This window comes from Oncorhynchus mykiss, chromosome 9, assembly GCF_057628025.1.
Source record: "Oncorhynchus mykiss isolate SJ-2025 chromosome 9, ASM5762802v1, whole genome shotgun sequence".
Classification (NCBI taxonomy): domain Eukaryota; kingdom Metazoa; phylum Chordata; class Actinopteri; order Salmoniformes; family Salmonidae; genus Oncorhynchus; species Oncorhynchus mykiss.
Window position 1 is genome coordinate 18,209,877 of NC_143030.1, and position 17,472 is coordinate 18,227,348.

The 17,472-nt window shown below is 41.5% G+C and overlaps 1 protein-coding gene and 1 long non-coding RNA gene across 2 annotated transcripts in view; both read right to left on the minus strand.

Moving 5' to 3' along the window:
- Nucleotides 1-5,901: 5,901 nt before the first annotated feature.
- Nucleotides 5,902-17,472, minus strand: part of LOC149980803 (uncharacterized) — a 145,768-nt gene continuing 134,197 nt past the window's right edge. Inside the window, exon 2 of the long non-coding RNA XR_016483129.1 lies at nucleotides 5,902-7,077. This is a non-coding gene — a long non-coding RNA (uncharacterized LOC149980803). The remainder of the gene's footprint in view (nucleotides 7,078-17,472) is intronic.
- Nucleotides 10,620-17,472, minus strand: part of LOC110531568 (alpha-actinin-3) — a 40,443-nt gene continuing 33,590 nt past the window's right edge. Inside the window, exons 15-22 of the mRNA XM_090183578.1 lie at nucleotides 17,121-17,303; nucleotides 15,988-16,122; nucleotides 15,354-15,533; nucleotides 14,422-14,568; nucleotides 14,048-14,113; nucleotides 13,023-13,181; nucleotides 12,809-12,885; nucleotides 10,620-12,474 (exon numbers count right to left, since the gene is read on the minus strand). Of these exons, the coding sequence (XP_090039704.1) occupies nucleotides 12,393-12,474; nucleotides 12,809-12,885; nucleotides 13,023-13,181; nucleotides 14,048-14,113; nucleotides 14,422-14,568; nucleotides 15,354-15,533; nucleotides 15,988-16,122; nucleotides 17,121-17,303 (1,029 nt within the window). The 3' untranslated portion in view covers nucleotides 10,620-12,392. The remainder of the gene's footprint in view (nucleotides 12,475-12,808; nucleotides 12,886-13,022; nucleotides 13,182-14,047; nucleotides 14,114-14,421; nucleotides 14,569-15,353; nucleotides 15,534-15,987; nucleotides 16,123-17,120; nucleotides 17,304-17,472) is intronic.

Sequence of the window (17,472 nt, forward strand, 5' to 3'; positions counted from 1 at the left end):
AGTGGCCCCTGGCTATCTGTAAATGATGTCTGAGTGTTGGAGTGGCCCCTGGCTATCTGTAAATGATGTCTGAGTGTTGGAGTGGCCCCTGGCTATCTGTAAATGATGTCTGAGTGTTGGAGTGGCCCCTGGCTATCTGTAAATGATGTCTGAGTGTTGGAGTGGCCCCTGGCTATCTGTAAATGATGTCTGAGTGTTGGAGTGGCCCCTGGCTATCTGTAAATGATGTCTGAGTGTTGGAGTGGCCCCTGGCTATCTGTAAATGATGTCTGAGTGTTGGAGTGGCCCCTGGCTATCTGTAAATGATGTCTGAGTGTTGGAGTGGCCCCTGGCTATCCGTAAATGAATAAAAAACAAGAAAATGGTGCCGTCTGTTTTGCTTAATGTAAGGAATTTGAATTATTTACACTTTCACTTTTGATCTAAAGTAAATGTATCAAAAGTCTATTTAATTTCTCAAATATACTTAAGTATATTTAAAACCAAATACTTATACCATTTTACTCAAGTATTATTTTACTGGGTGACTTTCACTTATACGTGAATAATTTTCGATTATGATAATTCGGTACTTTTTCCAACACTGGCCTGGTGTAACCAGCCTGATCGCTGTGTTTGCCATTCTATTTCACTTTACATACTGTATGAGTCTGGCAATACTCCTCATTGAAACAGTTTGAGCCTATTATTGTAATGAGGGGTATTATTCAAACTAACTTGACAGTGATTAGATCATCTTCAACCAATCAAAGGATAGCCCATTTCAAAGCACATTGTTTGGTAACGTAGGATTTTGCCCTAAACCCACCCATTGTTTTTGAGAAGATTCTGATTGGACCGGCAATTTTCTAACTTATTCCAAACACCCATCCATTGGAGAAAGACCAAACTGATGTGTGAAGTGAAACAGAATAGTGAACACAACCTGTCTCCTAGCAGGGCATTTTTTTATTTTACTCTGAGGTCGCTGTAAGCTCCACCCACTGACTGTTGAGATTTCATCCAACCAATCACATTAATTCAGACGTTCCCTCAGAACAACATTGAATAAGAAACTGCACTGAGCTATTTAGAAGTCTAGAGTGTTGGTTGCCATGTCTGTCATGGCTATACAGTGCCACCTACTGTCATCATTGCTATATAGTGATATATACTGGCATCATTGATATATAATGACATATACTGTCATCATTGATATATAGTGATATCTACTGTCATCATTGATATACAGTGATATCTACTGGCTATATGAAACTTTACCTTGGTCTTTTCTGACTCCAACATGACCAAGCTTTCAAATGCATCACCTCCGCCATCTTCTCCAGCCTGCTTGGTTGAACAACTGATGTAGCCTACAATGCATATAACACAATGGCTGTGATGTGACTGATATTTTTGTCGTGCAACAACACAACCATTGTGCGGTGTCACCACCACACTTGTGTAATTATCTTTGTGCAGAATAAATGTAATATAAAACACTTCCTGGTCCTGTTAAGACTTTTGTTAAGCCGTTTTCCCTACATTTTGCCCCAGGTGGGTCAGCCCAATAGCAATTTGAGTTTCAGCCAATGAGCTTCAGCCCAATATGAGTGACAGCTAGATAGATGCACATGACACATCCACAGCAGAGCAAAGAGAGAGAGCAATGACATGGTGCACGTAACAACTTTCGGGGACCACTTTTGGTTCGAAAGTGCTATTTCAGAACTACAGGCTAAAAAGTATAGAAACGTATGGGAGAATCTCTTTAACCAAGACACCTTGAGTGTCAGGTTGAGGTTCTATGCTAATGTCCACTGATACTATACATTTTTGGTACTTCTGAACAGTTGAAACTGATCTTACTTCAACAGTATTTTTACTCCTTCATGGTGATTGATGTGAAATAAAAACAAAACTTCATATAGTAATATTGGGTTACTATTTAGTAATATAGTAAAATAGTTAGCCTACAATACATTCAACTCAATGATTATGATGCAATTTAGAATTTGGTCATCTCTGTCAAGGGTGTGTACGAGAGGCAAGTCAGGTGCAGAAGAGCACGTGTGGTGTGTGTGTGTGCGCGCATGTGTGTGTTGGGGCGGTGTGGTGGGTGTGTATGGGGGCGATGTGTGGTGGGTGCGATATGTACTGGGGCGATGTGCTTTCATCGCAGTTTGAATGATTTATATGGCTTTTGTTAATCAACTTTTAAGCTCTAATTCTGATGAGTGTATTAATTCAAATAATTAAGTAATGACGCAAGGATCTTTTCGGCCACTCACATTTTATTAACATTAAATGGATTTCATTTGATGAAAAGTGAGTAGAGCAGCGAAGAAAAATAAAAAATGAAATGAAAGTTGAACCCCTTGGTAAAAAATACAAAACAAACTTAATAAAACACCTAGCAACCTTACCAAAATATTTGAGCCTTTTGGTACTGTACAATGGTTCTGGAATGACTGTTACAGGAACCAGGGTTCGAGTCCAAGTCAGGATATCCCCATAATTAACTAGACAGAGTCAGGAGTTGGATAACACCATTGAAAGCATGTCCCGGCAAAGTTTTAGACCGTTCATTTTTCAGAGGCATAGTTCTGCCATTTTTCATAATTGATGTTCTAGCTGAAATACAGTGCATTCAGAAAGTATTCACACCCATTTCATTTTCCCACATTTTGTTGTGTTACAGTCAGATTATTACATGGTTTAAATTGAGATTGTTGGTCTGGCTGGAACATGGCTGACGTTTTTCATTCTCCCAACCACTATTTTGTTATTTTTTTTGCGTTTTGTTTAAGTTATTTTTGAACTTATTGTGTACATAATGTTGCTACTACCTCTACCTCCGCTACTGGTCTCTTATGACCGAAAATAACTTCTGGACATCAGAAAAGTGATTACTCACCGCGGACTGGAAGAAACGTTTTCCTTTAACGAGTCCGACGAGAAGGATATCCTGCTTTCACTGGAACAGGCCAAGATGAAAGAAAAGACCGTGGAAAAGGTGACACAGTCAGATCTCTACAAGTGCATAGGGCGCAGGGGTATTCAACTCTTACCCTACGAGGTTCGGAGCCTGCTGGTTTTCTGTTCTACCTGATAATTAATGGAAGACACCTGGTGTCCCAGGTCTCAATCAGTCCCTGATTAGAGAGGATCATTGAAAAAATGCAGTGGAACTGGCTTCGAGATCCAGCGTTGAGTTAGAAGGGCGTAGGGTTTAGGGGTCAATTTGGGATTAATCCCTTATGTGTGGAAACCTGTGTTATGTTCCTCATCCACCATCAACCTAGCCTAGTGATCAGTCTGGTTTCACCAGGCTACCACCAACATGTCTCCTAGCGAGGCCTTTTTCCTTTTCACTCTCAGAGGTTGCTGTAAGCTCCATCCACTGACTATTGAGCTTTCATTCAACCAATCACATTAATTCTGCCCTGGAGGCAGACCTGCAATTAGAACAAAATTGAGTAAGGAAAACTGTAGTGAGCTATTTAGAAGTCTGGAGTTTTGGTTGCTGTCACGACTTCCGCCGAGTTCGGTTCCTCTCCTTGTTCTGGCGGCGTTCGGCTGTCGACGTCACCGGTCTTCTAGCCATCGCCAATCCAACTTTCATTTTCAATTTGTTTTGTCTTGTTTTGTTTTCCCACACACCTGGTCATAATTTCCTCATTACATGTTGTGTATTTAACCCTCTGTTCCCCCCAAGTCTGCGTGTGTAATTGTTTATTGTTGAGGTTGGCACGCTTCCGGAGGGTTTATTTTATTACCCGTGCAGCCTGTACTTTGTACTTGTGTTTGTGTACTTTATGCTACCTTACTGGTTCGTTGGGCATTTGTTTTGTGACGCAATTGCTTTCTGTGCAAATTATTGCCTTAGTAGTGCTTTGTCCACTCATCTCTGCTCTCCTACGACTGACTTCGATGCACCAGATACACTCACCTCTTGACAGTTGCCTTGTCTATCATGGCTATACAGTGCCGCCTACTGTCATCATTGATATATAGTGATGTCTGCGGTCATCATTGATATATAGTGATATCTACTGTCATCATTGATATATAGTGATGTCTGCTGTCATCATTGATATATAGTGATATCTACTGTCATCATTGATATATATTGATATCTGTCATCATTGATATACAGTGCATTCAGATTGTATTCAGACCCCTTGACTTTTTCCACATTTTGTAATGTACTCCAAATTGAGCTTGTGTTCTTGGGGACCTTCAATGCTGCAGAAATGTTTTGGTACCCTTACACAGATCTGTGCCTCGGCACAATCCTGTCTCGGAGCTCTGTGGACAATTCCTTCGACCTCATGGCTTGGTTTTTGCTCTGACATGCACTGTCAACTGTGGGACCTTATATATACAGGTGTGTGCCTTTCCAAATCATGTCCAATCAATTGAATTGACCACAGGTAGACTCCAATCAAGTTGTAGACACATATCAAGGATGATCAATGGAAACAGGATGCACCTGACCTCAATTTCGAGTCTCATAGCAAAGGGTCTGAATACTTATGTAAATAACGTATTTCTGTTTTTTATTTTTTATAAATGTGCCAAAAATTCAATAAAGCTGTTTTCACTTTGTCATTATAGGGTATGGTGTGTTTAATACATTTAATTTAATTTAATACATTTTAGAAAAAGGCTGTAACGTAACAAAATTGTTTTTTTTACAGCAGTAATTTTGCTGTGTAACTGCAGTTAGAGTGCAGTTAAACTGCAGCACACTGCAGTTATTCTGAAATTACTGCGTCCAAAATACCACAGTTTACTGCAGTTACTGCACTTTTACTGCAGTTTCAAAACTCCAATCTTTTTTTGTAAGGGCCATCTTTCAGGGAGTCCCTTGTGTAAAGAGTAGGGAGTGTTACCAACCCTAATCCTAACCCTAACTTAACTCTTAACCATAGCCCTAACCATAACCATGATCTTAACTCCCAGACCTTCCAGTTGTGGTGTAACCTGAGGAAGTTTGAGCAGAGGATGGGCTGCCAGTACCTGACCCATGAGGGAGACATCACGCCTCTATCACTTCCCCTGGACCTCCGGGCATGACGGCAGCCCCTGTGACCCTAGGCCCAAACGTTCAAAGCTGGTTGGACAAGATAGCTACTGTATTTGTATTTGTATTTATTATGGATCCCCATTAGCTGTCGCCAAGGCAGCAACTACTCGTCCTGGGGTCCAGAGAAATTAAGGCAGTTTATTCCATTTCAATGTGTGTGTGTGTGTGTGTGTGTGTGTTGCTTTACAGTCCCAAAATAAGGTGTTTTTGAATCTGTTTTTAATTTTTTAATTAAATTTTTTATTTTACCCCCTTTTTCGTGGAATCCAATTGTTAGTAGCTACTATCTTGTCTCATCCCTACAACTCCCGTACGAAGGTTGAAAGTCATGCGTCTTCCGATACACAACCCAACCAAGGTTGCGCATCCAACCCGGAAGCAAGCGGAAACACTGTGCACCTGGAAACCTTGGTTAGCGCGCAATGCGCCCGGTCCGCCACAGGAGTCACAGGAGGCATTACTTAATATGCACTGAATGGAGCTGTATGCATGCTACAGAGTGATGCTGAAGTAAAGAATAAACCCCATACAAAACAAACCTTCCCCAGAGTCAGATTAACTCGTGGATAAAAATGTTTATGTCTCTGCGTCCAGTATGAAGGAAGTAGCTAACTGGTGTTAGCGCAATTGCTAACTAGCATTAGTGCAATGACTGGAAATCTATGGTATACTTCCAATCACTGAGCTAACACTAGTTAGCATTGGCATGTGAAACTACCTATTAACTTCCTTCATATTTGACGCAGGTAAATAAAAAAAGTATCCACGAGTTCATATGACTCTGGGGAAGTAGATAAAATTATTTGATGATGCCAGAAAGTCACATTAAAGTTTGATCCTGAGATTAACACATATTTATTCTGCTACAAATGAGAAGTGTACAGGAGGCGTCTCACCATAGAGATACTCTATAGAGAATCTAGGAAGATCCATTTAGTTAACAAAGTGGGACATTTTCTCTGAACTTAAACTTTAGATACAATGTAACAGAAAGACAGAGAAGTTGCTTAGAGAGCTCCTAAATTCCTTCACACTTTTGGATCAAACCAATAATCACGTTTACTCATACAGAAAAACACTTGTCGACAAGCATGGAGAGTGTCTTCTTATTCATTGCTTGTAGTTCTGTTAGCAATTGTGTCATGTAGATTAGTTGATTTATATAGTTAATCAACTTTTTACCACACATTTCATTAAAGGGGCAATCAAGTTAATACATCCAAAGCTATTACATCCATTGTTTGAATTTCGTATGAATTATATGTACTTATTGATTCTTGAAGTACACAGACCCCTTGACTTTTTCTACATTTTGTTACGTTACAGCCTTTTTTAAAATGTATTAAATATTTGTTTTTCCTCATCAATCTATACACAATACCCCATAATGAAAAGCGAAAACAGTTTTTTAGAAATGTTTGCAAATGTATACCTGAGCATCTTTTAAATATTTCTACAACTGGATTGGAGTCCACCTGTGGTCAATTCAATTGACTGGACATGATTTGGAAAGGCACACACCTGTCTATATAAGGTCCCACAGTTGACAGTGCATGGTTGAGCAAAAAACAATCCATGAGGTCGAAGGAATTGTCCGTAGAGCTCAGAGACAGGATTGTGTCAAGGCACAGATATGGGGAAGGGTACCAAAACATTTCTGCAGCATTGAAGGTCCCCAAAAACACAGCGGCCTTCATCATTTTTTAATGGAAGAAGTTTGGAAGCACCAAGACTCTTCCTAGATCTGGTCGTCCGGCCAAACTGAGCAATCGGGGGAGAAGGGCCTTGGTCAGGGAAAGATGAACGGAGCAAATTACAGAGATATCCTTGATGAAAGCCTGCTCCAGAGTGCTCAGGACCTCAGACTGGGGCGAAGGTACACCTTGCAAAAGGACAACGGCCCGAAGCACACAGCCAAGACAACGCAGGAATGGCTTCTGGACAAGTCTCTGAATGTCCTTGAGTTTCCCAGCCAGAGCCCGGACTTGAACCCGATCTGGAGAGATCTGAAAATAGCTGTGCAGCGACGCTCCCCAAATACAGGTGTGCCAATTGTTTTCGCAACAAGGCACTAAAGTAATACTGCAAAAAAAACGTGCCAAAGCAATTCTCTTTTGTCCTGAATACAAAGTGTTATGTTTGGGGCAAATCCAGTACAACACAATACTGAGTACCACTGTCCATATTTTCAAGCATAGTGTTAGCTGCATTATGTTGTGGGTATGCTTGTAATCATTCAGGACTGGGAAGTTTTTCAGGATAAAAATAAACAGAGTAGAGCTAAGCACAGGCAAGAAAGAGGAAAACCTGGTTCTGTCTGCTTTCCAACAGACACTGGGAGACAAATTCACCTTTCAGCAGGACAATAACCTAAAACATGTTGCCAAATATATAATATAAGCAACTGGAGTTGCTTACCAAGATGACATTGAATGTTTCCGAGTGGCCTAGTTACAGTTTTGACTTAAATCAACTTCATAATCTATGGCAAGACTTAATAATGGCTGTCTATCAATGATCAACAACCAACTTGACAGAGCTTGAAAAATGTAAAAATAATAATAATGCAAAAAGGCAGCTGAAAGAATCACAGCTGTAATCACTCTTAGAGACTTACCCTGAAAGAATCACGGCTGTAATCACTCTTAGAGACTTACCCTGAAAGAATCACGGCTGTAATCACTTTTAGAGACTTACCCTGAAAGAATCACGGCTGTAATCACTTTTAGAGACTTACCCTGAAAGAATCACGGCTGTAATCACTCTTAGAGACTTACCCTGAAAGAATCAAGGCTGTAATCACTCTTAGAGACTTACCCTGAAAGAATCACGGCTGTAATCACTTTTAGAGACTTACCCTGAAAGAATCACGGCTGTAATCACTCTTAGAGACTTACCCTGAAAGAATCACAGCTGTAATCACTCTTAGAGACTTACCCTGAAAGAATCACGGCTGTAATCACTCTTAGAGACTTACCCTGAAAGAATCACAGCTGTAATCACTTTTAGAGACTTACCCTGAAAGAATCACAGCTGTAATCACTCTTAGAGACTTACCCTGAAAGAATCACAGCTGTAATCACTCTTAGAGACTTACCCTGAAAGAATCACGGCTGTAATCACTCTTAGAGACTTACCCTGAAAGAATCACGGCTGTAATCACTCTTAGAGACTTACCCTGAAAGAATCACAGCTGTAATCACTCTTAGAGACTTACCCTGAAAGAATCACGGCTGTAATCACTCTTAGAGACTTACCCTGAAAGAATCACGGCTGTAATCACTCTTAGAGACTTACCCTGAAAGAATCACAGCTGTAATCACTCTTAGAGACTTACCCTGAAAGAATCATAGCTGTAATCACCCTTAGAGACTTACCCTGAAAGAATCACAGCTGTAATCACTCTTAGTGACTTACCCTGAAAGAATCATGGCTGTAATCACTCTTAGAGACTTACCCTGAAAGAATCACGGCTGTAATCACTCTTAGAGACTTACCCTGAAATAATCACAGCTGTAATCACTGCCAAAAGGGATTCTAACATGTATTGACTCAGGAGGTTGAATACTTACCTAATCAAGATATACAGTGCCTTGCGAAAGTATTCGGCCCCCTTGAACTTTGCGACCTTTTGCCACATTTCAGGCTTCAAACATAAAGATATAAAACTGTATTTTTTGTGAAGAATCAACAACAAGTGGGACACAATCATGAAGTGGAACGACATTTATTGGATATTTCAAACTTTTTTACAAATCAAAAACTGAAAAATTGGGCGTGCAAAATTATTCAGCCCCTTTACTTTCAGTGCAGCAAACTCTCTCCAGAAGTTCAGTGAGGATCTCTGAATGATCCAATGTTGACCTAAATGACTAATGATGATAAATACAATCCACCTGTGTGTAATCAAGTCTCTGTATAAATGCACCTGCACTGTGATAGTCTCAGAGGTCCGTTAAAAGCGCAGAGAGCATCATGAAGAACAAGGAACACACCAGGCAGGTCCGAGATACTGTTGTGAAGAAGTTTAAAGCCGGATTTGGATACAAAAAGATTTCCCAAGCTTTAAACATCCCAAGGAGCACTGTGCAAGCGATAATATTGAAATGGAAGGAGTATCAGACCACTGCAAATCTACCAAGACCTGGCCGTCCCTCTAAACTTTCAGCTCATACAAGGAGAAGACTGATCAGAGATGCAGCCAAGAGGCCCATGATCACTCTGGATGAACTGCAGAGATCTACAGCTGAGGTGGGAGACTCTGTCCATAGGACAACAATCAGTCGTATATTGCACAAATCTGGCCTTTATGGAAGAGTGGCAAGAAGAAAGCCATTTCTTAAAGATATCCATAAAAAGTGTCGTTTAAAGTTTGCCACAAGCCACCTGGGAGACACACCAAACATGTGGAAGAAGGTGCTCTGGTCAGATGAAACCAAAATTGAACTTTTTGGCAACAATGCAAAACGTTATGTTTGGCGTAAAAGCAACACAGCTGAACACACCATCCCCACTGTCAAACATGGTGGTGGCAGCATCATGGTTTGGGCCTGCTTTTCTTCAGCAGGGACAGGGAAGATGGTTAAAATTGATGGGAAGATGGATGGAGCCAAATACAGGACCATTCTGGAAGAAAACCTGATGGAGTCTGCAAAAGACCTGAGACTGGGACGGAGATTTGTCTTCCAACAAGACAATGATCCAAAACATAAAGCAAAATCTACAATGGAATGGTTCAAAAATAAACATATCCAGATGTTAGAATGGCCAAGTCAAAGTCCAGACCTGAATCCAATCGAGAATCTGTGGAAAGAACTGAAAACTGCTGTTCACAAATGCTCTCCATCCAACCTCACTGAGCTCGAGCTGTTTTGCAAGGAGGAATGGGAAAAAATTTCAGTCTTTCGATGTGCAAAACTGATAGAGACATACCCCAAGCGACTTACAGCTGTAATCGCAGCAAAAGGTGGCGCTACAAAGTATTAACTTAAGGGGGCTGAATAATTTTGCACGCCCAATTTTTCAGTTTTTGATTTGTTAAAAAAGTTTGAAATATCCAATAAACGTCGTTCCACTTCATGATTGTGTCCCACTTGTTGTTGATTCTTCACAAAAAAATACAGTTTTATATCTTTATGTTTGAAGCCTGAAATGTGGCAAAAGGTCGAAAAGTTCAAGGGGGCCGAATACTTTCGCAAGGCACTGTATTATTAACTTGTTTTACAAATGTTACATTTTTTCTCCCACTTTGACAATACAGAGAATTATGTGTAGGTCGTTGACAAAAATATGACAATTATATCCATTTGAATACTTTCTGAAAGCACTATAAATCGTACTAATCTTACAGGCACATTACAGTGTTTACATTCATATAAGTATTACAGTTCTTGTATTTATTTTTAATTGATTATTTACTAATTATTTAATGTCCAGAATCTATCCTGGAAATTGGTTGTACTTGTGAACAGTTGCAACTGGTCTAACGTCAACAGTATTGCCACTCCTTTTATGGTGAACAATGGGAAATAAAAACACAACACAAAACTTCACATAGTAATATAGTTTCCCTTTTTAAAATTTATTCCAAGGTGTGTGTCTTTAACTTTGAAATGGATGGTATGGAAGCAAGCTCTTGGACTGGGTGATAGAACAGAATAAAGTGAGGAGGAGAGGAGGGGCATAATAGAGAAGACAGATGAGGAAAATAAAGAATTCATACACATGGGAGTTACAGATGCTGTCTCTGTCCCAAATGACACCCTCTTCCCTACGTAGTAAATTTGGTTACTTTGGATCAGGTCAAAAGTAGTGCACTACATAGGGAATAGGGTGCCATTTTGGACGAAGTCTGGGGCCTAACTATGGTTCACCATATCTCTTTACCTGATGTCCTGTCTCCCGCCCTCTCTCTCTCTTGCGCTCTGTCTCATTCTCGCTCTCTCTCTCATTCTCTCTCTCTATTTAACACCTCTCTCTGTCTTTCTCTCCTCTCAAAATGCACAGCAAACAGACAACCACAATACGAAGGGAGTGATGATAGAGGGTGACAGAGGAGAGAGGTGACGTCCTGTCCTTCAAACAAAATTAGCTTTCCTGTCTGCAGGGTGACGGGTGACCAGTGGTTGACTAACTCTTATCCACAATGCATTACTCAGGTTGCTCTCTCTTGTTGGGCCTATTGGGGGGGGGGGGGGGGGGGGGTTCATCAGATCTACTGCATTCATTTAGGGTGTGTCCAAAATAATCCCTACAATCACAGGCTAAATTTTATTATTGACAACTAATGTTAACATAACATTAATGGTTGACAACAGGTACTACGGTCTGTCTTTGTCTGTCTGAGTTGAAGGTGAGCTTGAGACTGCATGGCTTTCTTACACATAATATAACTAAACATGTATATCTTGGATAGTTGGGATTCCTACTTAATGACAACATTATGAAAATGTTGGCACAACGTTACAAGTTTCTATGGAAAGGGAGGGGCATGTCTTCTGGGATAAGGGGTGCTATAAAGAAGTTGGGGTGTAAGGGTGGATTCAACCAATCAGATTGGACAGCATTTCCACTACAGTATAAACACAATATGCATCTGCAACAATACATAACCAACCAATCTTCTTCCACATTTTTGTAAGCCATTTTACCAAAACATATTTTAATATTCTGAGAGGAGGACAGGTGTAAATTCTTAGAAAAAAAGGTGATCTCTGGAACCTAAAAGGGTTATTCAGCTGTCCCTATAGGAGAGCCCTTTGAAGAACCCTTTTTAGTTCCAGGTAGAACCCTTTTGGAACCCTTTTTCCTAAGAGTGTAGGGCCGGGGGCTGTGCTCCAATACTCTGCTACTGTTCAACCATTTTAGTATTTTTCTTTATTTCTGTTCTTTCTTTGTGATCTCTCTGTCCTGCTGATCATACTAAAGGTTAGTGTGAAGCGGATTATCGTGTGACTGCAGGTGTTCTGGCTCATCAGGCACTTGGTGCAGTACAGATGACAGTATGAATGAGAGAGGGATGACAGTTAAACAGTAAGATATCCAGACAGACCTAAACAGGACATGGTGAGTCTCTGAGTTTTGATTTGAGTAAAGCCTCCCACCGTCTCTTCCTCTCTGGGAAGTGTGGACAACATGGAGGAAGGTTTAAAATGAGGGAAACTTCAGTTGACTGAGAGGAGGAGGATAGAGGGAGGACAAGTAAGGGGAAAGAGGAGGAGAGGAGAAGGGAGAGGAGGGAAACAAGTCGCTCTCTCCATACAGGAGAGGGGGAAGATAAAGGGAGGAGAAAAGGAAGAGGAGGAGGAGGAGGAGAGGGGGTTTACAAGTCGCTCTCTCCGTAGAGAGCGCTGGAGAAGGAGATGTAGTCGAGGGCTCCGGCTGGGCCGTCAGCTCCAATGTACCTGGTAATAGATATACATTACATTACTAGAGAGGTCTAATGTACCTGGTTATAGAGATACATTATATTCCTAGAGAGATCTAATGTACCTGGTCATAGAGATACATTATATTTCTAGAGGTCTAATGCACCTGGTTAAAGAGACACATTACATTACTAGAGAGGTCTAATGTACCTGGTTAAAGAGATACATTATATTACTAGAGAGGCCTAAGGAACCTGGTCATAGAGATACATTATATTACTAGAGTGGCCTACGTCATAGCTGATTATGTTTTACGTTATGTTGCTAGGATGCCAATGTCCATTCTAGTGTTGTAGGTCATTCTGTGTACCTGGTCATGCGGCTGATGCAGTACTCTGCCTGCTCTGGGGGCAGCTCCCTGCGTAGCTCATCAACCGTGATGTAGGACTGGAAGAGAAGAGGCCTATATTTATTTCATTTATTCCATTTGTATGTATTTATTTCATTTTACCAGGTTGTCCCACAGAAGTGCAAAGACCTCTTTCTCAAGGGAGACCTGGCCACATTACAATGTTCTAGGTCACCTTGTCTGAGGCCAGGATCTTGAAAGAGGCCATGACCTGATCGGCTGTGTCTGTCTCGGCTGTCTCGCGGGTCATGAAGTCGATAAAGGCCTGGAAGGTGACCACTCCAGTGTTGTTGGAATCCACCAGCGTCATGATGCGGGCAAACTCCACCTCACCCTATTGGACAGGACAACACACTAGAGTAAATTGGAACACCTCACCCAATTGGACAACACCTTAGAGTAGAGTAGAAAACGTTATTATCATTAAAGCTGCATTATGTGACTTCTTGAGCGACCTGACCAAATTCACACAGAAATGTGAGTTATAGATCTCATTCTCATTGAATGCAAGTCTAAGAAGTGGCAGATCTGTTCTATGTGCACCTTTTCTATGCTTCACGTTCTTAAGTTTGGTTTTTGCATCTTTTGACTTTCGGTTTGGTACACCAGTTTCAAACAGCTGCAAATACAATAGTGTACATTATTGAGAACATATTTCACAGCAGTTTATATGGTACAATGATTCTCTACACTTGCTTGTTTTGTCACATAAACTGAAATTAGGTGCACTATTAGAATTAGAATGGCGGAGCGATTTCTGCATATTGCACCTTTAAATTGTTTGTTATTAATTAAAGCATTACACATATACAAAGGTCAATCAATATACAGCAAACACCACCTCGCCCTACTGGTCAACAAGTTAGAATACATTACATCTTCATATCATTGTTGAGGAGAACATGTTTTGGAACATGAATGGAAACTAATGTCATTTTATACTATAGCTGTCTATGACCAGATAGACTAAAGTCATTTCATAAAAAGGGAGCACAGGTGGCTGGTGGCATCTAAATTGGGGAGGACAGGCTCATAATAATAGCTGGAGCAGAATAAATGGAATGGTATAAAACATATCAAACATACCATTCCATTGGCTCCGTTCCAGCCATTATTATGAGCTGTCCTCCCCTCACCAGCCTCCTGTGAAAGGGAACGTTGTATGTGAAGCTACTTCCTGTTGGTAGCTAGGCTACTCACCAGATCGTAACCCATGGAGATGAGACAGGCACGGAAGTCGTCTGGGTCCATCATGCCGTTTCTCTTCTGAGAGAGACAGAACACAACCATCAATGTTTATGATTGGACACTATGACCAATGTAATGATCCATTATGTGAACGCTACACGCTAGTGATACAGTAACACTCTGTGAGGAGGAGCCACAATGATGGCAAGAAACCACTGAATATTCCAACATTCACACTTAAAACAACCACATTTCACAGGCATTGCAAGTAAAAACCTCTTCAAAATGGCCGCTATCTGCAAAATCAGAGCCAGGACAAGAGAAAAGACACATGTGAGATCGAGAAAAGTAAGTCCAAGAACATGAAACTGTTTTAGTTTCATTACCCTGTCGAAGTGGTTGAAGGAGGCACGGAACTCGTTGAGCTGCTCCTGGCTGATGCCCTTGGCGTCGCGGGTCAAGATCTGGTTCTCCACCTCGTTGATGGTGCGGGCGATGGTGGTCAGGAGCTGCTCCCAGCCCACACGGATATGCTGCCGAGGTGAGGGGGGTGAGGGAGGAAGAGAAGAAGAGGAAGGGAGATGAAGGGTTTGGATAGTTGGTAAGCATCATAGGTCTACCAAGTTGGGGGTTAGTATGTGAGTGTCTGGGATGGTTGTAACATCTAGACTAAAGTAGTACAGGTGTGTATATTCATATGCATAGGGATCTTCTCCAAAGTAGTTTATATGGTGTCAAATATTTATGTTACTTGGGTTAGGTTCCTTTACATCAGGGCTCTCCAACCCTGTTCCTGGAAAGCTGCTGTCCAGTAGGTTTTCACTTCAACCCTAATCTAGTGCATCTGATTTGAATAATTAGCTACTTGATACACTGAATCAAGTTATAACTGGGTTTGGAGCGGAAACCTAAAGGCCGGGAGCTCTCCAGGAATAATTTAGGAAGTATACAATACTTGATACGACTTCCATGATGTATTTGGTTGTGTTGTGTAGTTGTCTAGTTGTCTAGCTGTGTGTTGTGTAGTTGTGTGTTGTGTAGTTGGTTGTGTTGTCTAGTTGTGTGATGTGTAGTTGTGTGTTGTGTAGTTGGTTGTGCTATGTAGTTGTGTGTTGTGTAGTTGGTTGTGTTGTGTAGTTGTCTAGTTGTGTGTTGTGTAGTTGTGTGTTCTGTAGTTGGTTGTGTTGTGTAGATGTCTAGTTGTGTGTTGTGTAGTTGTGTGTTGTGTAGTTGGTTGTGTTGTGTAGTTGTCTAGTTGTGTGTTTTGTAGTTGCGTGTTGTGTAGTTGGTTGTGTTGTGTAGTTGTGTGTTCTGGTACCTCCATGGTGTAGTTGGTGTGCTTGTTATCGAAGATGAGGGACTCCTGGCTGAGCTGGTGGTCTCCCTCCAGCTTGTCAATGTTACACTTGTAGTTGATAATGTTTTGTTCATACTGCTTCAGGCTGTTCATCTGTTCCTCTAGAGACCCAGCAATGTCCACAGACACATGACCAATCTCCTGTAGAGGGAGAGGGGAAGGAGGAGAGGGGAGAGGGGAAGGAGGAGAGGGGAGAGAGGAAGGAGGAGAGGAGATGAGAGGGGAAGGAGGAGAGGGGAGAGGGGAAGGAGGAGAGGAGAGAGGGGAAGGAGGAGAGGGGAGAGGGGAAGGAGGAGAGGGGAGAGGGGAAGGAGGAGAGGGGAAGGAGGAGAGGGGAGAGGGGAGGGGGATGAGGGAAGGAAGAGAAGAGAAAGGGGATGAGGTAGAGGGGGAGAGGGGGAAAGAAAGGAGAGAAAGGAGAGAGAAACATGATGAGTGTTGAAGGTTTTGTGGTTGAGGTTTACACTATGCAATAATACAACACAACTTTATTCACTTCTTTAGTGAAATTAGCTCAGTGTCCATTAATGGCACATTTTGGAGGAGGTGGTGAACCCCTGCGTGTTCGGGGTTCGGGTTCTAGCTGTACTTGTACCTCCATCTTAGTCTGGATCCAGGGTCCGATAATGTTGGCCTGGGCAGCGAACTGGCGCCTCAGCCTCTCGTTGGCCTGCTGTCTGGCTACCTCCTCCTGCAACATCTGGTCCCTGAGAGGAACAAGGTGCTTCACCTATGGAGGGAGACAGGGACATTGGTCATCAAAACACTGGTAGAAATGAAATCGTGTTACTCTGTTACTCTAGAGACTAACCCATTGCCATGAAGCAACTTATATCTTCAATCTGGAGTGCACAGACCTAGCTAGGGAAAAAGACATCCTTCTCTTTTGGCTTCTCATTGTGTTTTAGTCACAGCCTTAGTGTAGGGGTTCACTCCTGACAGATTAATACTACTACTACTACTACTACTACTACTACTACTACTAATACTACTATTGTTACTACTACAACAATAACACTACTACTACTACTACTACTACTACTACTACTACTACTACTACTATTGTTACTACTACAACAATAACACTACTACTACTACTACTTCTACTACTATACTACTACTATTGTTACTACTACAACAATAACACTACTACTACTACTACTACTACTACTACTACTACTACTACTACTACTATTGTTACTACTACAACAATAACACTACTACTACTACTACTACTACTATACTACTACTATTGTTACTACTACAACAATAACACTACTACTACTACTACTACTACTACTACTACTACTATTGTTACTACTACAACAATAACACTACTACTACTACTACTTCTACTACTATACTACTACTATTACTACCACCACCACTACTACTACTACTATACTACTACAATACCACTACTACTACTACTACTACTACTACTACTACTACTACTATTACTACCACCACCACCACCACCACTACTACTACTATACTACTACAATACCACTACTACTACTACTTCTGCTACTACTACTACTAATACCACTACTGCTATTACTACTACTACTACAACAGTAACACTACTACGACTACTACTACTACTACTATTATTAATACCACCACCACCAGCACTACTACTACTGCTACTATTATACTACTACAATACCACTACTACTACTATACTACTACAATAGTACTACTATACTACAGTAGTGTTGTACTCACGGTCTCCCACTTGTTGGTGATATCCTGGGGTGAGAGGTTGGTGTAGGGGTTGACTCCTGACAGCTTGATGCCGTAGGTCTGAGCGATCTTTACGATCTCACTCTGGATGCCCATGGTGGCCATGCGCTCCTTATCAGCCTCTGGCAGGGTGGCCTTGAACTGGTCATGGGCTGTGATCAGAGACTGGAGAGGAGAGGGGGATGAGAGGAAGAGAGGAGGAGAAAAGGAGTGAGAATGGAGGGATACAGTGGGAAGTAGTGATAGAGAGGAGAGTCCATCACACCGTTAATGTTACAGTACGTATTGTACGCACACACACACGCACACGCAGACACACACACACACACACACA